At 51.8% G+C, this 26625-nt stretch overlaps 1 protein-coding gene across 1 annotated transcript in view; it reads left to right on the top strand.

The window, feature by feature from the left end:
- The window catches only part of PTPRT (protein tyrosine phosphatase receptor type T), a gene marked incomplete at both ends in the record, with an annotated part of 1082998 nt that overhangs the window by 1039418 nt on the left and 16955 nt on the right, over positions 1–26625 (top strand). Inside the window, 9 exon segments of the mRNA XM_082857741.1 lie at positions 213–249; positions 1615–1712; positions 4001–4060; positions 4765–4881; positions 8838–8992; positions 12396–12531; positions 14676–14825; positions 16360–16533; positions 20002–20133. Coding sequence (XP_082713867.1) covers positions 213–249; positions 1615–1712; positions 4001–4060; positions 4765–4881; positions 8838–8992; positions 12396–12531; positions 14676–14825; positions 16360–16533; positions 20002–20133 — 1059 coding nt within the window.

The following is a 26625-nucleotide window of genomic DNA, read 5'->3' as shown; positions in this document are numbered from 1 at the left end:
TACGGGCCCCTCACAAGGAACTATAATAATAGCTAACATTTAGTGATGGACTAAGCATTTTACGTGCATTATCTTATTTAATCTTTGCTACTTCTCTGGGAAATGTCTAATGCTAGTTTCATTTTGCTTATGAAGAGACCAAGCCTTGGAAAGGATAATCATTAGTACTGTGCTGTTTGTAAGCTTCACTGTACTTTTCTTTTGTCATCCAGGGGTACCATCGGCCTCGGCACTACATTGCTACTCAAGGTAAGTGCCCTCCTTTTCCTCTAAAGGGCCCTCGCCTTACACTGGAGGAGAGGAGTGAGCTTCTGCCAGCCAAGAAGTCATATAGGAGTAGGGCTGGAGAGCCTCCCGAGGTCTCGAGATTGTTCATTTGTTTGGGAAGGAAGGAGGTGACAAGTTCAGCTATGGGGGGAGGGACGTAAGGGAGAGAGGAAAGGGGTGTCACTAGGAAATGGTCAGGAGAGATGGGCCCTGGACCAAAAGCATCAGCCTCAGGCATGTGCCGTCAATACCCACCATTCGGACCTGGAGCTCTCCGTGCCTTATCTCCTCAATGGGCGTGTGCACGGGAGAGAGAGGCAGCCGGCGCTCCTAGAAGGCAACTTACCAGGATGTTATCAGAAGACTTAAAAATGACTATACCTCTCAGACTGTGCTGGGAGGAAATCCTGTGGGTGATTATATATATGTGGACAGTGACACATATAATAAGATACCCTTCACAGTGTTATCTAATAGGAAAAAAAGTGAAAAATCTTAACTGCCCATCAATTGGTAGATTGGTTCAAGTGTGACACTTCCATATTATGGAAAATTATGCAGCTATGAAAAATGTCACAGCAGGTAAGAGTTTTTAAGGGCATGGGAAAATACGTATAATAGATATAACGCTTATTATAGCAAATACAATATATATACACACATATATATATATATATATTTGTACAGAAAAATGGCATTCAGAATTTTGTATCAGATACACTTATTACTCTTGTAATTTTAGAAATGATGGAGGCCCAGGACATTGAAAGAGAAATTTCCAAGGAAATTGCTTTGGACTCTCAGATTCTGTCTCCCATTTCTTATCTGTTTTTCTTCCCTCCTTTCTGTCCAGACTCCAGACAAATGCATTTGTCAAGCTCAGAATCGGGCATCTTCTGTCTGTGCTCTCAGCATCTGACTCCTGGCAGCTCCTCTGCCCTCCCACCCCACCCCCACCGCAATTTCCTTCCCATCTCTCACTGAGGTTCTGGAGCCCAATTTTTGAAAACTCCCTTAAGCTATGTCATTAACCCCTAATATAAGGTGATGGGTTGGCGGGAAAGTGGGGCTGGTGGAAAGGGTCTGAGCAGGAGGGCGACGAAGAGGAGAATCTGCGGGCATTTCCAGGGGACGCTGCAGACCCTGCTAGCTGGAGTGTGGCTTTTCTCGTGCACTCTGACCTCACACGCTTCAGTCCCCAGTCTCCGCTACTTGTGTCCCAATAGGAATCGCTGACCTCCCTCTTACTCACCCATCCGGAGCCTTGACCGACCAGCCGGGAGGGACAAGCCTCTTGTCTGCTGCCTTGCCATTGCAGTCTGACCCTGACACCTTCTCTGTTGGCAGGTCCCATGCAGGAGACCGTAAAGGACTTCTGGAGAATGATCTGGCAGGAGAACTCGGCCAGCATCGTCATGGTCACAAACCTCGTGGAAGTGGGCAGGGTAAGCCCCTCCCATGGGTACCTGGATGGAGTTTGCTGGCTGGCATTCCGCTGCCCAGCATCTCTCTGTGCCAAGTGCCTCCCGTTCCACATTTCACCCTCACGGCATCCTACGCGGGTCAAGTCCTCCCTCCTGCTCATAGTCGAGGAACATCTTTTCCCTTCAAAACCCACTCGCCCCTTTCTCCACCCTCACTGTCCGCTGATGACGTCATCTCATAGACTTTGAGGGAATTACAGCCATCAGACGTGAATGTTCATCTTCACACCGCAAAGCTGCATCCTACTTGTGTCTACAGCCATCTTCTCATTCTTCTCCTCTATTATCAGGCTGAACCATAAGACATGGCTGTTTTTGTTGACCCCAAATGGTAGAATATCATCTGTTTCTTATGGCGCAGCCTAATGTGATAGGAGAAGTGACTCTTGCCCTTTCAAAGGCAATTCCTAGTGCCTTGAATCACAGATTCCGCTCAAGAATGTCTCATTCTCCCCCTCTCGCTTGGAAAGTAATTCTCTTTCCCATAGCTAGATTACTTCCCTCAGCATACAGACATCCTGAGTACCTTCCCCCTTAAAAGTATAAAGCAGGCAAAACGAAACTGCTGCTCCTGTCCCTGCTTTTCTGCCAGACTCTGAAACCTCACACACAGGCTCTGCTGCTTCACTCCCGTTCTCTTCCACCCACTGCAGTGTAGCTGCTCCCTCCATCCCACCCACAGTGATTCGTCAGTATCCCCAGCATCCTTCATGTTGACAAATCCAGTAGCCATTTCTCTCTTCTCATTGTACTCAACCTCTCAGCAGCATCTGACCCTTTGTTCCTTGAAACCTTGACATTCTTCAGGGTTTAGACCTTGGTCTCTCACTCTGCTCTGTCTCGACTCTCTCCTGTGTGCTCCTTAGCTACTCCTGGGGCTTAGAAATGGGACTCTCTTCCCAGCTTTTGCTTTCGCCTACTTGGTAAACCGTGGCATGTGGGTGGGTGGGTGCTGGGTGCACAGACACTAGAACCAAGAGGGCCTCTCTGCTTACCACATGAGCTAACTAAAGACAGGGCAGGTAAGTTTTTCTTCTAGCAAGAACCAGATAATCCATTAAAATGAAGAGTCCTGGCCTCCAAGATAATGGGAAGGGGGAGAATCCGGGCTGTCAGTCATGATTCAGCAAAGGGCTTTGGACATCTCGTGGCCTAACAGGAATTGAGGGCCAGAAGAGACTTTGTCCTTGAGCCCACTCTTATTTAGTCCATTGCCCAGTTTTACAGATGAGGAAACAGACCCAAAGGAGTGGAGTGGATGCCCTGAAGTCACCCGGCCACGATCCCTGACTCCTGTCTCTCGCTCTCGTGGTCATGGTACCCCTACTCAAGACTGCGCCCCAGGGACTCAGGCCCAGGGAGCAGCTACTGTGGACAAAATGTCCAGCCCAGGATTTAAGAATTCAGAGGCACATTCCAGCCTGTTCTAGAACATGTCCCCCCCACTGGAGACAGATTCCCTTGATTATGAATCTAATTCGAATTGGGACAGGGGACAGGAGAGCAATTTCTTCATGAAACTCCTGCTAGGAGCGAAGCTCTGTGCCAGACACTGTTGTGCACTATGCAGTACTTCACTTTACCTCACAGCAGTTGTACGAGGCGATGTTCCTGGTAATTATTCAGATGGCCTGGCTTTGCATCCCAGCTCCATCCCTTACTGACAGTTGACCTTGGGCAATTTTCTTAGCCTCCCTGTGCTTCTGATTCCTCATCTGTAAAATGGGGCTAATAATAATATCTGCTTCATCAGGGCGTGATGATAAGTAATAATTCAAGTAATCCGTGTAAAGTATTTGTAGAACACTCAGCAAGGAGAGCTGGACACTGTAAGCAGTTAGTAAGTGTTAGCGATCGTTATTCATAGGAAGCTGAGGCTCAGAGAGGTTTCAGTACTTTCTGGAAGCTACTCAGCTACAGCGTTAGAATGAAGCAATGCATCCATTTGCCTCCAGACCCTGTTGCACTAAATCAGCATTTCCCTAAGTGGGTTCCACGGGATGCTAGTCTGCATGATGCTTAGCGAACAGGGGGTTCCATGGTTAAATACGTTTGGGAAATGCTGTGTACTCGTTGCCCCTTTCGGAGAGTCGAAAAGCACATTAGCATTAGCACGTGAACGAGCCGAGCAGTCCTGTAGCAACGTGGCCTATTTAACTTTGTTTAATCCAGCATTTCCCAAACTCATTTGACCACAAAACCTTTTTTTGTTTGTTTTTGTTTCTTGTTTTTTACCTAACACCTATCAGCACCCAGCGGGACACACTGTGGGAAATGCCACTCTAAGCCGCTCGGCGTCCCCCGGAATGGTAATACTTTTGTTCTTTTACGGGGAAAGCGATCTCTTTTTCCTCCTGCGGCATGTGACTCAGAACCAGGTGTGGGAGTGGCTTGTTCGTGGCCTCTGCACCCACCCCTGGGGCAGAGAGCAGTTGCAAACGTCTTCCTTTTGAGCCCAGCACCTTCCTTCCTTTTCCCAGCAACGAGCCTTTCTCCTTCCATCCCCCTCGTAATATTAATGACCCTCTCCCTGCCATGTCTGCTTCCACCTCCTCACTATTCCCACCTTTTATTCTCATCTCTGCTCTGCTGATACTACTCAGCTGCCCCAGCCTATCGCAGAAAAAGAGGACTCAGCCAGAGGTAGAAAACTGGCCACGTGACCTTGGACAAGTCACCAAACCTCCCGACTTGAGTATGATGTTCATCTGTACAGTGGGGAGATCACCACCTGCCTATCTCACCCAGATCTAGTTGATCTCTTAGTGTGGGAATGGATTTGAAAAGTACCAGGAGCTCTGCCAGAGAAGGTACCACCGTTATCCCCCGCGGCTCCAGTTCCTCTAGGAGTGAGCTGGTCCCTGTGCATTTTGCCCTCCCCGGCCAGCTGAGAATGCCTTGGCTGAAAGTCCACCAAGGTCGCCCTTGAGTTTACTCGGGCGGGAAGCCAGATGAGATGGCCACACACGCTCAGCCGCCCACTCACTCGTCCTGTCCCTGTCCTTGCCCGCAGGTGAAGTGTGTGCGATACTGGCCGGATGACATGGAGGTCTACGGAGACATTAAAGTCACCCTGATCGAAACAGAGCCCCTGGCAGAGTATATCATCCGCACCTTCACAGTCCAGAAGGTAAGCTTCCCTGCGGCCGTGTGCAGCCTGCCCTCCAGGCACGCCAGCTCGTTTGTTCATCCAGGACATGGCAGCGACCGAGGGGCTGCTCTGTACCCACCCTGCACCAATGAGAGATCGGCAATCAGCTTGGACGTGGACCCTGCTCCAAAGAACCCCGCGTCTAGCAGGAGGGACAAATAGAATTCGCCAGACAAATAGAATAATGACATATGGTAATAAAAGCCACAGAGGAAACATGCCAAGCGGGGGAGACAGAAATCCACGGGAGGGTGGGGTGATCAGAGAGGACCTCCAGGAGGAGGAGGCATGTAAGCAGACAGTGAAGGATGAGAAAGAGCCAGCCCAGGGAAGAGCAGGAGGAATATTATCCCAGGAAGAGGGAAAGAACCACGCAGAGTCAGGAGGGGAAAGAAGATCTTGACATGTTCTAGGCCTGTGGTTCTCAGCTGGGGGTGACTGTCCCACAGGGACATTTACCAGTGTCTGGAGACAGTTGTCAAAACCATAGCTGCCATTTTCTAAAAGTAACGTCATTAATGAACCAAGTGGCCACAGGCCTGAGGATGCAAAAACACCAGGGACTTCGGTGCTCTGAGCACTGTGCCCTTGGGGATTGACAGGTCCTTGTGAGTGCCAAAGCAGGCACATGCATGGTGCCCTTCCTGCATGCACGGTGCTGGCAGGACACACTGTTTGCTCCCAACACTGCCCCCTCCAACCCCTGGGCTCCTAAAGGCCCGTATCTGCAGACTCAGATGAAGAGCCAGGAGGGAAGGACGCCCCTCAGCTACAAGGTACATTGCTGTGATCTTAGGCTGGGTTCCTTAGAAGCAGAGCCTGAGACAAGGTTTCCCTTATACGTGGTGTATCAAGGGAGCACTCCCAGAGAAACTTGTAAGACAGCAAGAGAAGCTGGAGAGGAAAGAGGAAGGGGCGGGGCAAGTTCAGAGTCTCTGGCAAAGTCTGGCCTAGGCCTGACCCATGGGGGCCTCTGGAGCGTAAACACACCGCAGAGGTGCCCGCTTGCTGCCCTCAGTCCACTGACTGGCTGCGGACCAGCCGCTGCGGGGTAACCTCCGGGGTGGGCTCCTGTCGGCTGAGAGCACATCTCCAGAAAAGGGGGCATGTGTGAGTCACTAACAGCCAGCGCTCCTGCAGCTGAGGCCTGGAACATAGCGCCACGAACACCAGTCTCAGCTCCCATACTTGGGCATGAGCTGGGTGACTGGGGACCCAGACTCTGAGCCAAGGGGAGGCCTTGGGGAACTGCAGCCCACCCAGTGTGTTGAGTCGTAGCCGTTTCTCAGGCTGTCTTTTTGTCTTTCTTTCAATCACCAGGGAAGCTATTACCCGTAGGAAGACACCCTTCAAGGTCTCCATGGGCCTCGGAGGATTAACTCAACTTAGCCTCTCCACAGGTGCTCAGCAAACACTGCCTGGGTTATCAGCTCAGAATCAGTTCCTGGGGACCCAGAAATAATAAACAGGAAGCATTGTCTGTCCCTTGAAGAGAACACAGTCCCACCAGGAAGAGAGGACCCTTGATAAACAGTTGCGGTGCAGGTGGTGTGGGCTTGAACGAGGGCTTCCAGGGGCTGAGCTGATTTGGAGGGTGGGGTGAAAAACTCTGAGTATTCTCGAAGCTGTTTTATCTTCTACTTCAGTTCTTCTGTCAGCGCTTTAACCCCAGCCTTTGTTCACTCCTGTCCAGACCCTGCAGCTGCCTCCTGACGGGGCTTCTGCCTCTAGTCTTGCCCCCAGTCTTAGTTTAGGTTTCTAGGAAGCAGAGCCTAAGGCATGGATTTGGGTGCCCTTGATGATGTGTTGAGGAAGAACCCAGGGGAGAAGGGGGATGAGGGAGGCAGTACAGGGCGGGGAAGGAGCGGAGCAAGGATGTGGCCTGGTCCCACAGGGAGATCTGGGGCATGAGTTACACCACAGAGTTGGGCCCATCTTGAGGCAAAGGGTTCTTTGGCACATCCATGAGAGTAACCCATTATCCTGGTTTGCCCAGGACCACCCTGGCTTTAGCACTGAAAATCCCATGTCCTGGGAAACCCCTCAGCCCTGGGCAAACTGACAAAATCGGTTGGTCACTGAATGCCAGCTGCCCATCCCCCGCTCCCAAAGGAGGTGGTTCCTGTTCAGCTGAGAGCAACTCTGAAGAAGGGGTAATTTTTAGCTGTCCACAGCCAAGGTCAGGGTAGCTGGGGATGGGTGCACTGGCCCAGGAAAGGGGACCTGGCGCCCTCTACACAGCCCACCAACACCCCCCCGCAAATCCTTCCTCCACGTAGCGGCTAGTGTGATCCTTCCAAGACGCCCATCTGGTGATGCGTTTCCTCTTCTGTGCAACTATCTGGGCAGCCTCCCTATAGCTCCCCGATGACTCTGGGATAAAACCCAAAGGCCTTAAAGTGGGATACAAAGCCTTGCAGCATTCAGTAGCTGCCCAGCCTCCCCCCACCCCCACCCCACCCCCCGCCCCATCCCGCTGTCCATCATTGCCTGTCTTCCACTCTTCTCTGGAATTGCCCTGGGCTGTTAGTGATTCTTTTCACGTACTCTGCTAAGTCCTGTCCCCAGGCCTTTGCCCCAACTGCCTCTCTGCCTAGGAATCCCTCCATCCTTCCACTGGGTAATACTTAGCCTCAGTGTATCATACAATCAGGAGGACAGACTGTGGAGCCAGACAGCTAGGCTTTAGACTGTAACTTTACAACTTACTAGTTGTGTGACCTTGGGCATGTTCCTCAGCCTTGCTTGGCCTCACTTTCCTCATCCCTAAAATGGAGATGATAATATGAGGATTGATATGGGATTAAATTAATTAATACATTGAAGAAATCAGAAGAGTGACAGGCACATAGTCGATGCTTAATAAACGTTAGCTATTATTTTCATTATTAATATGTTTCAAGACTCAGGTCAGGCATCCCCTCCTTCAGGAAGCCTTCTCTGATTTCTCCTCTCCCTAATGGGATTAGCTGACACTCCTTTATGCACTTTAATGGAATTAAAGGTCCACTTAGGGGCCTGCCTCCCCCACTGGACCATGAGCTGTTCCAGGGACAGGGACTTGGCCTTTATTTCCACCTTCCTAGTGCCTAGCACAAGGCTAGGCACAGGTAACCCTCGGTGAATATCTTTTAACTGAAAAAATGAACCATCGAACACTCTTCCTATTCAGCGCCTCTAATATCTGCAGGAGATTGCTAGGTAGAGAAAGGTAGGTAGGGGCAGTGCATAAGCAAAGGCTCAGAGGCATAACCTGACCATAGACTAGTCAAGAACTGCCATTTGGCCTGGAGCATGTCTATGTGAAGGGTGGGGGGAGGGGAAGGGGAACGATGGGAGCTCCAGGCCCCACCACCCCCGTCAGTCAGAGAAGCTCTGCTTTTGTTTGTTTCATATTTTATCATTCTAAATGAGAATCTAATTAACAAAGAAGTCTGCCTTTTTAATTTTGAAAGTCCTGGAGAGTATCATAGACCAGACTGGAGAACTGAAGGACACCAGTCCTCAATCAGTGAAAGGCCTTGTATTCCCCTGGAAACAACTCGAACTTGGAGTTGAAGTCTAACATTTTTCTGAATCTGTTCTGCTGAATATAAGTCCTATAAAAACACTTATCAAAAGAGGGTCCCCTGGGCAAACAGTGTGAATGTTATAAGCCCCCTTGGGTATTCAGCGTGTATGTTAGCACAGTAAAGGCTCTGAGAAGTCCTGCAGTAGAACCATCAGTTTCACTTTATTTACTTCCGAAGTTCCCAGATGTAAGAGATGCAGAATCACTCTGCGCAGCAACACCTATTAACCCTTTGAGGGCCTTGCCCTCCCTGACAGCAGGGAAGCTGGACCCTAAGTGCTCATGGCCTCGTGGCTCCCCATGGGTGCTGGGCAGGGTGGCTGGGGGCAGCAGCTGGAGGAACAGAGGGCCATTCTCTCCTCAGAAAGGCTACCATGAGATCCGGGAGCTCCGCCTCTTCCACTTCACCAGCTGGCCCGACCACGGCGTCCCCTGCTATGCCACCGGCCTCCTCGGCTTTGTCCGCCAGGTCAAGTTCCTCAATCCCCCAGAAGCTGGGCCCATAGTGGTCCACTGCAGGTAAGTGAAAGGCTCCGCCCTAAACAAGGAGGCCTTTGCAGCTCTGCTCTCTTGGTGAAGGGGGTACTCTCTTGTCCAGTGGCCTTTATTCTTTGCCTGTGTCCCCTCTTCCCAGCCCTTTCTGATGAGACCAGGGTCCTAAGTCTAACAACAATAATACTAATAGTAGCAGTAGCAGTTGTTATTATTGCTGTTGCCCTGAAACAGTAAAGACCCTGAGGATGTGGGCTCGGCACTGACAGCGTCTGCTACACATGCACTTCACCTGCATTACTTCATTTACTTCTCACCCAACCTTGAGAGGTGGCCATTATTGTCATTCCCATTTTACAGATGAGAAAACTGAGGCGCTAAGAAGGTAGATACTGTGCTCGGGTCACACAGGTGTGAAATGGCAGAGCCAGGATGTTTAACATGATTTTCTCCAGACGCTAGCCCTTGGCGTGGCGGCAGGGTGCCCCCGCGGAAGTGTGCTTCTCTTCATTTCTCTTATTTTAAAAATCAGTTGCTGGCCTGCGGGGTCCTTTGTAGAGAGTAAATGGACAGTGTCGGGTTTTAGCTTATTATGGAGAAGAGATATTTTCAGCTCTGACCCAGGAAATCACATTGGGAGTGATGAGCACATCTTGGAATCCTCCTAAACGGAGATGAAGTATCATGTCAAGGGCATTAGGAATTGGAGGAGGGTGGATGTCCAGACCTGAAGGCCAACTAGCATGCTCGCTTCCTCCTCCGCCAGCGCCTCTCTTTCCCAGTGTGACCTTGGGCCTGGTCCATCTTTTCAGACCCCGCATGCTCTTAACTGCAGGTTATCTCTGCCCTGGCAGTGTCCACATCAGGCAAGGCCTTGAGCCAAGTCAAGGAGAGACACCATAAGCTGTAGGTGTCTCAGAGCCACCCCTTTCTCACACAGCACCCATTTACCTTCGCCATAACAGCGAGGTGTGAATTAGAAACCCCATTTCACAGATGAGTCCATTGAAGATGAGGAGGCCATACGGATCGCCCCGTGGGCTCTCTAAGCATTCCGCATATAGTCTCTGCTTTACATCTCATGACAATTCGAGGACAATAAAATGTTCACCCCAAGTCCCATATCCCGGAGAGCAGCCAGAGCAGGGGTAAGGAAGAAAGGGAGATAATGGCAAGCATTTATCAGGCCCTCTTTGCATGACGCCCCTGTGTCTGTGTCTCCATACCAAGTCACCCTGACACACCTGAGCAGAGTGGTACCCCCTCCTGAGGCTGTCCTGAAGATTAAGTGGGTTGGCCAACATATACTAGGTACCTAAGAGAATTCCAGACATACAGTAAGCACTTAAAAATATTATATACTGTTCTCTGCCTCTCGATGCTGTCCCCCTCCCCAGACTGTTAATCCTTCAGGACAGGAACCATGTCTGACTTATCTTCACATCCCCACTCCCGAGCCCAGCATCTAGTGCTCAATAAATAGCTGGTGACTACAGGTAGCAAACATTTATAATAGATGGCCATGTAACCAGGCACGGGGCTAAGCAATTTATGCGCGTTGTGCTTTTTCAGCATAATTTCATGCAGTTCACGTGTACTGTGCTATTAATGCTATTGTCATCAGCCTCATTTTATGGAAGAGGGTATTGAAACCCAGAGAGATTGAGTCATTCACCCAAGGTCACACAGCTAGTCAGTGGTCGAGCCAGGGTTTGATCCCAGGGGTCTGACCCCAAATGGCATGTGCTTAATTGCTCTGTGAGGCTGAAATAAACGGATCAATCCTCCCAAGAACCCTGTAGGGAAGAGTGTCATGTGTGAGAAAACTGAGGCTCACAGACGCCAGGCAGCTTGTCCACTAATGGTGGATCCAAGATTCAAAATCAAGTCGGGCTGCTGCTTCTCCTAAAACAGGTCGAGGATGAGACTTGGGAGAAGATGTGGACGAGTGGCTCTTTGGGTTCCCTCCTAGACCCTGAGGCCCAGCCTGATTGGGGGTCCCTTCTGGGGGTTTTGATTTGGGGGGAGGCATTCTGGGGCAAGTACAAGGCAGATTTTACTCAATTCAAACCATGAAATTTTACCAAGATCAAAGACTTGCCAGGTGATGGAGGATGGATTTCCAAGGGTTTACTCTCCAGACCATTGTGGGTGTCGGTTGGTCCACTGCCTGTCCTCCTTGGATTTATGGTCATTCAACATTGCTTTCTTTCCTGGCCCATCGCCCTTCCTCTTTTCGTTTCCTTTTATTTTCGCATTGTCAAGCAAAGACACTTGTTTCCATGAGGGAAATGAAAACGCAGTGGAGATGGGCCTCCTGGCAGTATGGCCTTCACTTCCAAAACTATATGCATTTAAAGCAAATGCCCTATTTGTCTCTCGTTCAGTGCTATGATTTTGGAACCCACTGATCTGGGAAGGTCTGGCCATGGCCCATGGGGTCTCATTGAGTTCTTTTGCTATTTTGTACTTGGCCTGAGATTTTCCGAAAGGAAGCCACCAGTGGTCAGAATCGAGTACGTATCAGGGGCCTTGATTCTGGAGCCGGGTCTCAGGACTGTCGGCTGCTCCGGTTTACTGATGCTGCTGCCTCATGATCCTGGAAAAGCAGGTGCACGTGGAGACAAACCCAAGGCTTTGGACATGGTGCTCAGGACTCACTCTCTGTGAGTCCGTTGGGACAGCTCAGAGGACCTGGTTTCTGCCGTCTCAGTTACCTCCTCTGATCTCTCTTGTCCCTCCCTCCTTGCTTCCATCCATCAACCCGTTCACTGAAGAAGACAGAAGGAAGGGAGAGATGGAGGGAGGGAAGTGGGGTGGGGAAGACATGTTTCTAGGCATTTCCAGTGTGCCCAGCATATGTAGATGGATTCTCTTTACCCATCAGATGAGCAAACTGCACGCCTCCGTGTTGTGTAAGCGTACATTATCTTATTAAGAGAGGAAGTGTAGGAGCACAAGCTCTGGAGCCAGACTGCCTGGGGAAAAGTCCCAGCTCCACCACTTGCCAGCTGTGTGACCTTGGGCAAGGTCAGCACTCTGTGCCTCCGTTTTCTCACTGTGTAATAGGGTGAGAAACTTCCTAATAACCTCATAAGAGAATGAATAGGTAGCACTGCAGAAGCAGTTAGAACAATGTCTGGAACGTTGTCACAGCTAAGTAAGTGTTTGTTAAATGAGTACAACAAAAATAAGCCAATCCTGATAAAATAGCCCCCAAAGGCAAGCATTGCTCTCCCATTTTACAGAAGAGGACTGAGGTTCTAAGTTTAGTCACTAGCTTAGGATCTCCTGGCAGGACTGGGGTTCAGACCTCTGCAGTGTACTGCCTCTCTGCAGGGTCCTCAGGGACAGGGCTGAATGGGAGGGGCCTCCCCAGGGCTGCTCCCACCCCAAGGTCCCTAACATGGACCACCGTCCTCTCTTCCAGTGCTGGTGCCGGGAGGACTGGCTGCTTCATCGCCATCGACACCATGCTTGACATGGCCGAGAATGAAGGGGTGGTGGACATCTTCAACTGCGTGCGTGAGCTCCGGGCCCAGAGGGTCAACCTGGTACAGACGGAGGTGAGTCCTGGGGTGTCAGTTGGCCAAGGAGGAGCATGGTGGGACAGAAAGGCCCACGGGTGGAGGCATCCTACAGAAAGAGACCTGGGCATGGGAGAAATGGGAGGGAATGGGTACATGGCTTGCTATGGTGAGATCATCGTAGAAGCTAGGACGCCCCTGCCAACCCTGAGGTCCCCCAGTGCAAGGCCTCCTACCAGGGAGGAATGTGGTGCCGTGTGCCCCATCTCTGAGGGCATCTAAGCAGCAACTGAATGGCAACTTTCAGGTATTCTTTGAATGGTGTCCTTGCCTTGGGTGAAGGAGAAGAGAGAGATAGGGAAGGATTGGCATTGATTGAATGCCTACTGTGTGCCAAGCATCGCTTCAGGCACTGCAGGAATGGCTTACTCGGTGAAGTTACTGAGTTCCTGAGCTAGGCACAGGGGATTCCAAGAGAGATAACTCGTAACTCCTGGCCTCAAGTGAGAAGCAGACCTCCAGGCACTGCTCTGTCCAGTTGGAGAGCCCAAGATCCGAGGGACATGGGAGGGGTTCATCTTTATTCTTGAGTACCTACTATGTGCCAGGCGTCACTCCAGGTCTTTTGTATTCAGAGTATTGTTTCTACTCCTTACAACAACCCTATGGGGGAGCTCCTGCTAGTGCCCCCATTTTATAGATGAGGAAACTGAGAAATGGTGTCCCCAAAGCCTCATATAGCCAGACAGTGGTAGAACTTGGGTCCATGTGACCCCATGTCCCACGTGCTTTCCCCTGAACCACACTGTCTCACAAGGAAGCCTTTTCTGCCTCTCCTACGCCTGGAAGCCATGGTTTGCTACTCCTATAACGAGCCCATCTTCTGGTTCTAGTGAGGCTGTAGGTGCCCGGGCAGCGGAGCTGGGGCAGATAAAGAGCTGTGTCCATCATCAGCCCTGCAAAGAGATATCACCCAAGGCTTTGGGCCTGGCCAGTCACTGCGGGCTCTGCAGGCAGTTCCCTCACTTACAGGCTCACACACCTGGGACCCTGCTCCAGGCTCCAAGCCAACTCCCACAGGCCGGTCTGCAGGCTTCTTGGTGAGGCTGCTACAGCTGAGAGGCTGCCTTGTCTGTTCTGGGTTCATGCATGTGGAAGGCAGGCTCACTGCCTGGCGTTATGCACATCGTGGTCCTCGCTCTCTGGTGGGGGAGATAGGCATTCAAATACATCACCACAATCCCTCTAGATAAACATTTTGTATAAAGAGATGGGCCAAGTTCTGCAGGAGAATAGTCGCTCAACAAACGTTTGTTAATGAGCGACTGGAACAGCAACAACTCCTGCCTGGTGGATTTGGAGAAGACTCTCCCAAGGGAATGAGACACTGAAGGCGTAGAGAAGGGGTGGGGGGGGATGGTGTCCAGGACGAGAGCGGCAAAGAGCTGGGATGGCGGAGGGGGTGAGGCACGCTTCAGGAGCAGAGCCTGAGGCAAGGAGTCGAGGGCAAGTGGTTTCCTTGGTTGGAACAAATGGCTGTGTCCCAAGACACACTGGTTGGCAAGTGGGGAAATGAGAGAGGGGACGGAAGGAAGTCAAGCCTGTCGACACTGTGAAAGTATTTTACAGGCTGTTTGACACAGTGGACGGCTGGAGCCCAGTCCTGCCGGGGGAGCTCTGAGATGGTGTGGAGTGTCTCTTCCAGATTTCCCACCCGAGAGAGGGAACGTAGGCATTTATCCCCAGGTCTCCATCTGGCATTGCTTGAGGCCTCCTTCCCACGGCATTAAGTCTTTGGCCCGGCTGGGGATAAAGGCCCTCAGCCTGAATCTCAGGGATTTGCAGTAAGCAGCCTTCAGCAGTGAAAGGCGAAGGCTGACGGGCCATGGGCAGGACACCACGGGCACCTGCTACCACATGTCCAGGAGTTTCTAATTTTTATCAGTGACTCTGCTGTTCAGTCTTACACAGGGAGCAAAACTCAGCACAGCTCAGACAGTCACCAAGAAACACGGCAACTCGGCCCTTCGGGTTATAGGATAGAAAGCAGTGATCCTGCAACATGAATCCTGCCCATATGAATCATGCCCATCCTTCACAGCCACAGGCTGAAATGTGGACAAGAAACCCCCGGGCCACCCTTCTTACCCAGCACCCTGTTCCCTCTCGCCTCGGCTCTGCAGGAGCAGTATGTGTTTGTGCACGACGCCATCCTGGAAGCGTGTCTCTGCGGCAACACGGCCATCCCGGTATGCGAGTTCCGCTCTCTCTACTACAATATCAGCAGGCTGGACCCCCAGACCAACTCCAGCCAAATCAAAGACGAATTTCAGGTACGAGCACATCCCAGGCTTCATGACCCAGCCAACTTCAGTGCCACTGAGCACAGCCCTGGGGCTTTCCTTGCAAGAATGGCTATGTATAAATCCTTCCAGCGTCTGCAGCTCCAGACGGCTGAGAAGGAATTCCAGAACAGAAAATGCACACCACGAGCAACTGCTCACCAATCAGTGACTGCTGACACTTGTTTTTTTTAACTATGACTATGTTTTGGAACCGAGGTCTTATTTAATTCTAGTCCAGGCTGTATGTGGAGACAAGTTTATAGACACAGGTGTGAATTTCAAGCTCCTCGATCCCTGCAGGGACTCAGGTCTTCTCAATATTTCTGTACAACTGGAGTGTGTCCTAGATCCTCACAGTTCAAGGTGGGGTCTCAAGACCAGCAGCGTTGGCTTCACCTGGGAGCTTGTTAGATGTGCAGAATCTTGGGTCCCACCGGACCTACTGAATGAGAGCCTGTGATTTAACAGTATCTCCGGGTGATTTAAATGCACATGAAACTCCGAGAAGCATCCCCTGAGGGCACAGCTCAGGCAGAACAGATCTGCCCCCTTGGAGCGCATGTAGCCGGAATGGTGGCAGCTTTGGTCTGGAGGCCTGGACTTGAATCACTGAGTAAGGCAAAACCAGAGTCCAGCCCACTGTCCTGAGGTCAGTGCCAGGGTCATATTTTGGGCAACAGGAGCTGTGAACAGGCAGGAGGAAGCAAAGAAGCTTCAGGACCAGAAGGGCCAATGCAGGTCCATGGTTCCACGGGCAGATACCCCAGCCAGGTCAATGGCTTAGTCCTCCTTCAAACAAATAGACTTTATTGATTCAGAGTAGAGACCAAGGGCTGAATGGGGGAAGGATGGAGGACACGGACCCCTGGTGGTTGCACGTAGCATCTAGTCTGTTGGCTGGGACAGTTTCAGCTCTAGCCCCACACTTGCAAGACTTACTCTGCAGAACACAAGCCCTGAATTTTTCAGACAAACTAGAGTTTGCTCTCTGGGGGTCTCTCACTCATCCTGGGCGTCTCATCCAAGAACCCTTCCTTCCATTCTCAAACAGCTTTCTCTCTGAGAGGCGCGCTGGTAAAATCATTTCTTTCCTTCCGTGGCACTTTAAAAGTGACTTTTAAATCCCTAATTTAAAAGTCATTAGGGATTCCCTGCCCCCACTCCCCACCTTATGACCTCCTGGCTGGCCCACCATTTCATGCAGGATGGCTGAGAGGAGTAACTCAGCTCAGATGATTGGCAGGTGTTCAGAGCCTGTGTCTGAGCCCGCATGAGTGTGTGCCGTCCCTGCAGCCTTGGCCCTGTGGTGGTGTCCCACAGCCCCTGGCGGAGGCTCTCAGCCCCCAGGGCCTGGAGCAGCCATCAGGAGATGATAGAACGTCACCACGGAAGAGAACAGTCCTGGGAAAAGGACTGGAGGGACAGACAGGCTTGGAGGATGAAGGGAGTTTGAACATTGCTGCCTCCTCTGTTCAGGGCAACCATCTAAGAAGTACCTGCCTATCTGCCCTTGACCCCATAGACCCTCAACATCGTGACTCCTCGCGTCCGGCCCGAGGACTGCAGCATCGGTCTCCTGCCCCGGAACCATGATAAGAATCGGAGCATGGATGTCCTGCCTCTGGACCGCTGCCTGCCCTTCCTCATCTCGGTGGATGGAGAATCCAGCAACTACATCAATGCGGCACTGATGGATGTAAGTGGAGCCCTGCCACGAAAAGCTCCTGGCTGGCATTCCAGGGAAAACTTCTTCCCAAGGGGGAGGTGGCTGGAGCCCAGGGCCTTGACATCCCCCTGCCCAAGCCAGCCTCTCCTTCTGATCTTTTTGGCCCACAAGACCTTTCTCCCCCTGAAGGCTCTGATCCAGACCTATATACAAGCTGTGCTTTTAGCCCTTTTGCTCCCATAAAGGTCTGAAAGAATAAACCAAAAGCTTAAAGTGGGTCCCCTGACACCACAGTGAGGCTACAGGCCTGACCAGTCCCCCTTCCTGCTATGTACAGAGCTGACTCTCAGCCTTAAGTTCGGTTCATAAAACATTCTACATGCCAGCCACGTTCCTACTGTTCTCTTAGGGGCACCGTCTCCTGCTTTCTCAGCATCAAGTCCAAGAAGCGCACACCTCCCTTGACCTGGTTTGGGATTAGGGGGTCATGTTCCCACCCCAGGGGGCCCATGCTCCTGACTTGTATGCTTCTGCCCTGGGTCCTCCAGCTACTGCCAGGTATCATCCCTCCACTTCCAGGATGTGAGATGTTTGCAGCTGGAAGGAACCGTGCATCATCCAGTCTCATCCATGCACTTCCCAGCAAAGGAAACTGAGGCCAGAGAAAGAGACTCACTCAAAGATACCCCGAGAGCTAGTGACTTACTCTAGAATTTATTCCTTGAGCCTCCCCTCAGTTTGCTTGATTCAGTAAGATGCAGACATCTTTCCTCCCAAGACTCGGGACCAAGAACACCATTGCTTGACTGGGGAAGAGCCCTTCCAGGTCCCTCTCTCCACCTATACCTGAAGGTCAAGTCCATCCAGCCCACGTGAACCTCCCATCTTACCTGGAACAGGAAGGAACATGGGGTACTGTCCGCTGGGGTCAAGGCCAACTACCTCTCTGACCAGTAATCCTCTTGAAATTTATCCCCAAGCATCCTAAGTGTTTGTTAGAGGCAGAGGGGTGACAGGAAGGCAGTGCTGACAGGAAGGCAGTGCCTACCTCAGCTTTGTGGGCGCCTGCCCTGGCCTCTGCCCACAGGGTGCCCAAGTCCTCCATGGAAACCCTGGCTCTGGGGCCAGAAGCAGGGAGTCTTGTCCTGGTCAGATCAAATAGCTGGATGTGGAGGGAAGACTGCAGGCTTTAGCTTGGAGTCTTCCAACGTCAGTGTGTGCACGTATGCATGCGTGTGTGTATGTGTGCATGCGTGCGTGCACACACACGTGTGTGGTGAGAGATGGGGCCTGGGGTTGCACCCACACTTCCAAGTTCCTTCCAGCGTTGTCTCCCCCTTGTCCCAACTCCCCCTCCTTTCCTTCCTCATCCAAGGATCAAACACACTCCTGGCCTCCGCTTAGTATGTTAGATGCTGCCTGGAGTCAGATGCCTTCTGCCAGGCTCTGATGCTGACTGTATTCTCTTTGTCCACAGGGAATTTCTCCTGTGAGCCATCACTGGGGTCTTTGCCTTTCTTATTTAAAAAAAAAAAAAAAAAGTCCTTATCTGTATTCCAGCTCGGTTTGGGCATTATCTGGTAACCATGGCAGCTTTGCTGCTAGCAGAAAAATATGAAGTCCTCTGGGTTAATTTTTAATGTTTCCCTTGGTAAAGGATGATGTTATCCATGAAATGGATTGCCAGCTGATCCCTGAAACCCGGCAGGAGCACAGATCTCGAACATATTTTCAGATAAGGCTTTGTCAGGTATGCTGGCCTAATAGAGCATTTATCACAGAGACAGGGAAAATGGAAAGAAAACTAACATTCACTGAGTGTTGGGCAGTATGTCAGATCCTGAACGTTGACTATCTCATTCTGCATTTGGATATGATTATTCCCGTTTTCTGGATGAGGTACTGAGGGTCAGAGAATTTCCATGACTGTCTCCAGGTCAACGCTCTCAGAAAGGGTGGAGCCAGGGTCTGAACCCCAAGTCTTTTGACTCTTAAAGCCTAGATTTTTTTCCATGTCTGGAAATGTCTGCAGACCAGCTTCTGCCACTAGAGTTTGGCTTTTGGGGGAACTCAACATTCTGTTCTCCTAGATTCTTCCTCTGACCATTCCACTGGCAGGAGAAGACCCTTCGAAGACAAGACCCCCTAGTGCATCTGTGGCATCCACGGTTGCAAGGCATTTTCTTTGCCATCAGGACACCAAGAAATAAGAGCAATGGCAGGTGCTTTAGGTATTCTATTTGGCAGTCTTTTGCCAGAGACTTTTCCTGGTTTGAATGGGCAAACTCTTCTTCCCTCCCCATCCTTCTGCTGCCCTGTGACTCCACCGGAAACAGGCATGAACAATCACTCAAGAAAACTTGTTGAGAATATGAGTCATTTCTCAGGTTTTACAAACCACTAATGAAGCGGAGACGCTCCGCAATCTGTCCAAATACCTTCTCACAGGTACTGTAATAAGTAGCACCCAGTTGAAGCTTCAGATGTGGTCCAGACTCACACAGGCCATTTGCTCTGGGCCTCAGTTCCCCACCTGTAACGTGGGACTGAGTTTATTCAGTTGTTTGCTGGACCTGTACTGGGCGTCTAGTGTGCCGGCCATGATGCTAGTGCCAAGGACGAAGAACCGAGTCAGGGATGGTCCCGCCCTGCCAGCGGGCTCACAGCTGGGTTCTTGCCTGCTGCACTTTCCACGTGCATATCTTTTCAGTCTGTACCACAGCCATCCCCTTGGAGTTATGAATCCCATCTTCCAGTTGAAGAACCTGAGATTTGGAGAGATCTAATAACTTTCCAGTGCTCAGCACTGATTTAAAAAAAGTCACTCTATAAATGAGCTTGAATGAATGAATGAATGAATGAATGATTGGGAGATAGATGGATGGATGGATGGATGGATGAATGACTTATAACGTACAACTGGCAAAGCTGGGTTTGAACCCGGGTCTGCCTGACTCTAAAAGCTGAGCACCTTCACTGCCCCATTGGCTCACAGGACGCAGTGCCCACCTTCTGCCAGACCAGCTCAGCCCGCATTCCAGCCTTGGGGCAGGAGTGAACCTCCTGCACTATGAGCCCCTCCAGGAGACTCTCTGCCTCTGGCTGAGCCAACCCCTCCTCCATCATTGTGGGCACAGGGACACAAAATATCCCTTTTATCCCAAGAGGTGCCTTGGCCGGCAGAGCAGCAAATCTGCATCCGGGATCTTCCATTTCATATTGTAATGAGGATTGTTTGCTGAGCTCCAAGTCATAAATAATTTATTGGATAATCCCCATCCGAGTGACACCTTGCTAATGAAATGTCTTAGTCTGGAGGAGAATGAGTTCATTATGAGAAGGTCCCCTTTGCCACCAGGGCACCCTGAGATAAGAACGGGCGGTTGCTTTGTGTAGTCTATTTGGCAGACCCAGGGGGCCTCTGGCAGCCAACTCATCATCATCAGAACGTCGCTGGTGGGTGTATACTTCATGAAGCCTGTGTCGTTCTTTTGTCAGAGCCACAAGCAGCCTGCCGCGTTCGTGGTCACACAACACCCTCTACCCAACACCGTGGCGGACTTCTGGAGGCTGGTGTTCGATTATAACTGCTCCTCTGTGGTGATGCTGAATGAGCTGGACACTGCCCAGGTAGGAGGAGGCCTGGCCCAGGCCTAGGTGCTCAGGTGTGTTCGAGCAGCCGTGCCCAAGAGTTGGAGGGACAGCCCTCTGCTGCCGCTGCCCAACCCAGCTGCCCTCTGGTGGGCACTGTCTGCCAGTGAGCACCAAGCCAAGCCCATTCAGCTTCCAGCTGAGGCCAGGGAGTCCCCTGCCAGGCCCTGCCACCCCCCCACCCCCGGCCCTCCCAGGTCCAGCAATGACTCCCCCTGTCTGTGAGCTTCATCCAGCCCCCTCACTGCCCAGGACCAGAGTCTGCTGCTCCATCGCCCAGACACTGGTTAGGGTATCGCTCCTAATCATGCAGAGCTCACAGAGAAGGCTCCTCCCCGAGCTCTGAGCATCTCCAGCCGTGCAGCACAGCCTGATACCCAGCCACGCTCAGCCACCCTCCCCGCTCCGTGATGCAGCCAGACTAACAGAGCCTGGGGCTTGAACCACTGACCCTTTGCCCACTGATCACCCCGCCGAGGCCTGGCTTTACCACAGGTGACCCTTGTGTCCCAGCAGGCCATGCCTTAGCTCCTCTGCCTGTGACATTTCCAAGCTTCAGGTGCCTACAGCACATTGGTCAGGCCACAGGACACGTGTCATGGGGCAGCTTCTGGGGCTCACACCCCTGTGGCAGGGCAGCTGTTCCTGGGTGGAGGCGGTGATGATGGCCTTGTAGGGTTTTGGAAAGCCATCCCATCACTGTCTCGAAGGAAACCCAGAGTAACTCAGAGGATTCCCTTGTGAACACTGGCCTTGGGCAGGCCTTCTGTGGGAAGAAGAAAACTGGGTCTGAGCTGTAGCCTCAGCCCTCCAGGAGCTCACACTCCTGCTACAGAGACAGATGAGCAAATTGTCCCCACCTCGTGTGGCAGCACTATAATAGAGGTCAGCCGCGAAGTGCTGTGCTGGCCGGGAACGGAGAGCAATTACTTCTGCCCAGAGGGTGAGGGAAGACTTCAGAAAGGTGACTTTGGCCCGGAAGAAGGCAGCAGAGATCTGGCATCTGGGGGATGAAGTTGCTGGGTAAGTCTCTCCAGGCAGAGGGAACAGCAGGGGCAAAGGCCCGCGGGGGTCACTGTGTCGGCTCATCTGCAGGACAGCTTCGGTGGCAGTGGGGCTGGGGGGATGTCAGGAGGAGAAGAGGGTGGTGATGCTGGACGATACAGCTGGGCCAGCTTGCAGAGGGCCGCCCGTGCCAGGCTAAGGGGTTTGGGTCTTGGTCCGCAGTATGGTAAATATCAGACTTTTACTCTTGGAAGCAACAGACTCCTTTCTGGGAATGAAAGCTTTCGTGCAAGCCCAGCCTTTGAAATAGTGAAGCAGGAGGTGGGGTCGGGAGCTCCACCCACGCTAGTCTTTGGGCTCCTCCTGGTGCCCCTTCCTGGGAGAGTCAGCCGCTCTGGGCACTTCGGCAGAACCCCTGGTGTTCTAGGAGCGCAGGTAGAAAGCCCTTGCTGTGCAGGGAGGAGAGACACGCGGAGCTGAAGTGGGGGTGTGGCAGAGTCAGAACTCCTGATAGGAAACGGTCTGGTGAAGAATCTGGAAACAGGAGAGAGTGGAGGTCCACAGGTTTAGGGAGCAGTTGGATGTGGGAGGTGAATGAGAAGTCACGGATGGTGACAGGGGTTCTCGTGTGGACAGTCAGGCATCTGGGATGCGACTGGCCAAGGTGGGGAAGGCAGGTGAGGAGTGTGAGAGGCAGCAGGAGGTTTGGGAAGGCAAGGAGAGGAGCAGGTCACAGCTGACCCCTGAACAAAGCGCGAGTCAGGGGCTCCAGGCATCCATGCAGTCAGACGTTCGCTTATAATCTATAGTCGGCCCTCCATGCACGGGGCGCCTCTGTGTACAAGGCTGTTCCGTATTCGGCGTTACTCCGTATCCACGGTTCCCCCGTATCCGCAATTCTGTGTCCCACGGATTCAACCAACCGCAGATCCTGTAGTACTATATCATTTACTATCGAAAAAAATCTGCATATAAATGGACCCGCACAGTTGAGACCCGTGTTGTTCAAGGGTCAACAGGTAGTAGGGCAGGGGTCCCCAACCCTCTGGCCACGGACCCCTGCTAGGGACCAGGCCGCACAGCAGGAGGTGAGTGGCGGGCAGGTCATCAAGCAAAGCTTCGTCTGCCACCCCCCATCGCTCCCCATCCCCCCCCCCCATGACTCGCATCACCGCCTGAACCGTCCTCCCCCTCCCGGGTCCCTGGAAAAACTGTCTTCCACAAAACCGGCCCCTGGTGCCGTAAAGGTTGGAGACCACTGTAGTAGGGGACAAAATTGAGCGCAACTTGGGATGTGCATGTAGGAGTCGTTCGGGAGAGCGTCTGTTCATTCATTCAGTCCACATTTGTGGAGTAGCCGCTGTTTGCCAGAAGCTGTTCTAGGGTGCTTGGAAATGCATCAGTTAACATGACAGAGAAAGCAAACTCCCATCTTTTATGCAACTTCTATTCTCAAGCAGGAGAGAAATAAACAGCAAACACTTTGTAACGGACTTAATTATATGTTAAAGGTGACAAGCGTATGGAAAAAGAAAAATAAGAGGGCAGGGCAGGAAGGCTGGTTTGGGGCACGGGCTGCGCCTGTAATCGAGTGATGAAGGTGGGCTTCATTGAGAAGGTCATATCTGAACGCAGATTTGGAGGAGGTGCAAGAATGCACCACGTGGGCTTCCCTGGTGGCGCAGTGGTTGAGAGCCCACCTGCCGATGCAGGAGACACAGGTTTGTGCCCCAGTCCGGGAAGATCCCACATGCAGCGGAGCGGCTGGGCCCGTGAGCCATGGCCGCTGAGCTTGTGCGTCCGGAGCCTGTGCTCCGCAACAGGAGAGGCCACAACAGTGAGAGGCCCGCGTACTGCAAAAAAAAAAAAGAAAAAATGCACCAAGTGACCATGTCAGGGAAGAGCATCCCAGGCAGGGGCATGACCCACACCAAGGATTTATGGTGGTGGAACAGACGGAGGCCATTGCCACTGGAGCAAAGCCAGTGTGGACAGCAGCAGAAGGTGTGACACAGAAACACAGCAGGGCCAGGTCATACGGGCCTTGGGGATCATAGGAGGAACTTGTGATTTTGCTCTGAGAGAAATGAGGAGCCATTGACAGGTCTTGAGCAGAGGAGCGACTTGAAAAAGTAATTGGACTTGTTTCTTTAAAGCATCCCTCTGGCTACTGTGTGGAGAACAGACTGTTGGTGCAGGAAGGGGCAGGGTTGTTGCTAAGAGCAGAAGCAGAGAGGACAGAGAGGAGGCCCCTGCAGTAATCCAGGTGACAGGTGATGGTGGCTTGAGCCTAGGTGGTAGCAGTGGAGTGGCTTCTGGGTATATCCTGAAGGTAGACCCAATAAAATATCCTGCCAGACTGAATAGGGAATGTGAGAGAAAAAGGGGAAGCAAGGATGACTCCAAGGTTTAGGGCCTGAATGATGGATGGTTAGGATCTGAGATAAGCATGAAATGTGACAGATTCCCATAAAACAGAGACCCCTGCAGAGTGCCAAATTCAGAAGGCATCACCACCCCATCTCTTTGCCTGAAAAAGTAGAACAGTGAACTCTGGTCCATGAGTGAAGCAGAGCCCTTTTCCCAACATTCCTTATTGCAAAACTGGAGCTCAGGCACAGAGGAGGAGTTTCAAAGAACCTCACTTTGGGACACGTAAAGTAGCAAGGGTCAAGGTCATTGGCTATAGCTCCCCCTTCAAGGGTGGCTCTTGGGTGAATGAAGATCTTTCAGCTCCAGATGTTGGCGCAGCCTTTGAAAGCTGATTCTCTAAACGCGAAAACACCAACTCAGAAGTGCCCTGAGGTTGGCTGCCGTATGCAGCTGGCAAGCATCCCCTGAAATCAGCAGATGAATAGAGCACTTACTGATATAAATATCATCACCACAACAGCTGGGCGCCTTGCGAAAATAAACAATGACGCAGCGTGAGCATCAGAAAAGCCGCCCTCAGCACCTGGAGGGGTGGCGCTCTGAAGTGGCGTCAGCACTTGTCTGCCAGCCTGCCCAGGCTGAGGCAGCCCTCGACTTTGGCCAGTCCAGCAGCACAGACAGGTCTGCCATAGGCCCTGAGTATCGTTAGACTGCTCCCAAGAGGACCAGTGCCACATCCTGTGGTTTGACTGGGGACCAACCGGTAAGGGCTTGTGTTGGTGACTACCTATCATTTGTAGTAAAATAAGGTTGTGCGGAGGATGAAAGATCTCCGGGTGCTTTATTTTCTTGCACTGCTGGCCAAATCTGTCTGCTTCTGTTCAGAATCCTGTACCACGTCATTCAACCAGCCATCCCCAGCCACGGGTATTTTTCCATTCTCCGCAGTGGCTGCTGTTCAAAGACAGTTACGAGCAGTGGGGGGGCTCAAGATAAAGACTCCCAAGGCAACGCCCTTGACCTTAGAGATGTTTTTAAGCTCTTTGGGACTCCAAAGCGCTGTGCTCAGATTAGCGGGGCAAAAGCCCAACCACAGCCTCCAGCGAATGACACTGTGGTTTCTGAGGGGCACATCAGGAAGAACCTCTTCAACCACACCCAGGAGCATTGACAAGATCTCTTCCATCTTTGTGGGCTCTATGATGAGACCAGAGTCCATGGGGACCAAACACCAGAGAGGAGCCCTCTTCTTGGTCAGGCCACACCCACTATCGTTTAGAATCCTCTGTGCCCACCCTGGGGTGGGTCTGGGTGGTAGACAGAATCTTGGCCCCCCAAAGATGTCTACATTCCTAATCCCTACATCTATGAAGGTATGAGTGGCAAATGGGAATTTGCAGATGCGGTGAAGTTCAGGATCTTGAGATATGTAGGTTGTCCTGGGTTATCCAGGTGGCCCTGCTGTTAGAGTCTTTATAAGAGGGAGGCAGGAGGATGAGATCAGGAACAGATCATGTGACAGTGGAAGCAGAAATTGGTGTGATCGGGCCACAAGTCAAGGAATGCTGGCAGCTTCTAAAACTGGAAAAGATGAGGAACGGCCTCTCCCCCTAGAGACTCCAGAAAGGAACACAGACACCTCAGCTGACATTTGATTTTAACCCCTGAAGCCTCATTTCAGATTTCTAACCTCCAGGTAAGAAATTTGTGTGGTTTTAAGCCACTGCGTTCGTGGCAGTTTGCTACAGCAGTTCCAAGAAGCTAAGACAGGCAGCAAAAATGAAACCAGAAATTCAGACCTAGAAGCGTAGGAGTTACAGCCCGCGCAGAGTGTGAGACTGAAATCCTGGGGAAAGCCAGAATCAGCCAGGGGTACCGGGCTGGAAAGTGGCTTGAGCTGGAGAAATCCGTGTCTGAATCAGTGTCCCTCAGGAGCTGTGAGGGAGCAGGCTGGGGAGAGGCAAGGAGAACCTCTCACCAGTGGCAAGAGGCGTGCTGAGCCAGAGGGAGGTCTTTTAAAGGTCAAGGAGCACGCTTTCTGGGCCACATTCAATCAGACATTCATCAACATACGTTTACTGGGAACCTACCATGTGCTAGGCACAAACCTAGACACAGCAAAGCACAAAAGAGGCACAAAAAAGTCCCCAATCCCAGGAGCTTCCCTGGTGGCGCAGTGGTTGAGAGTCCGCCTGCCGCTGCAGGGGACACGGGTTCGTGCCCCGGTCCAGGAGGATCCCACATGCCGCGGAGCCGCTGGGCCCGTGAGCCATGGCCGCTGAGCCGGCGCGTCCGGAGCCTGTGCTCCGCAACGGGAGAGGCCACAACAGTGAGAGGCCCGCATACCGCAAAAAAAAAAAAAAAATCCCCAATCCCCATGGAGCAGGTGTTCTAGGGAAGTACTATTCACCTCCTAGACTCTCTTTGGTATCAGACAGGCTGGAAACATCTTTAGCTGGAACCATTGCACCAGGACCTTCAAGCTGCGGGGAGAAGCTGAGCAGGGAGCAGAAGGGATGGGAGAACCGGGTCCAGGCAGCATGTCATGTTGCCCCAAGCACTGCGGGCAGGCAGCACCAGAGGAACTAGCAGGGGATGACCACCATGACCCCACCCGGCCTGGAGTCAGGTTTGGGGGTCAACGAGACCTGGCCTCATTTCTGTTGTTTCCATAGAATAAGTGCTGGGGCTTGAGCATTCCTTGAAGATTCTACTCTTTTATGATATTGGCTGTGCTTGGAGGATCCCCTGAGCTGCTCAGCATTTTACTTGCCTCTAATTCTAGGCAGTACGCTTTACCTTGCTTCCATCTTAGGGATTTTATAAACTAAGTGTTCTCCAAACACCATTCAATATTTCCCATGTCTTCCCTCCAAAGACTTGCCACTTTGAAAGCCTTTATTTCCCAAACTGTATTGACTAATTCATAATGCATAACTGTCTCAATGCATTTCTGATCTGCAGGCCATAGACAAAGCTAAAACAATGAGGTGCTCTAAAGCCAGAGACTCGGTGTCCTCCACTCAGGACAACGGTGTGATCCCCTTTGGCTTTTGAAGACCTTGGAGATAGCTCGTTGGCTTCTCCTACCAA

Source organism: Leucopleurus acutus, assembly GCF_964270905.1.
Source record: "Leucopleurus acutus genome assembly, chromosome: 16".
In the NCBI taxonomy this organism is placed as follows: domain Eukaryota; kingdom Metazoa; phylum Chordata; class Mammalia; order Artiodactyla; family Delphinidae; genus Leucopleurus; species Leucopleurus acutus.
This window is presented reverse-complemented; position numbering and strand designations above follow the sequence as displayed.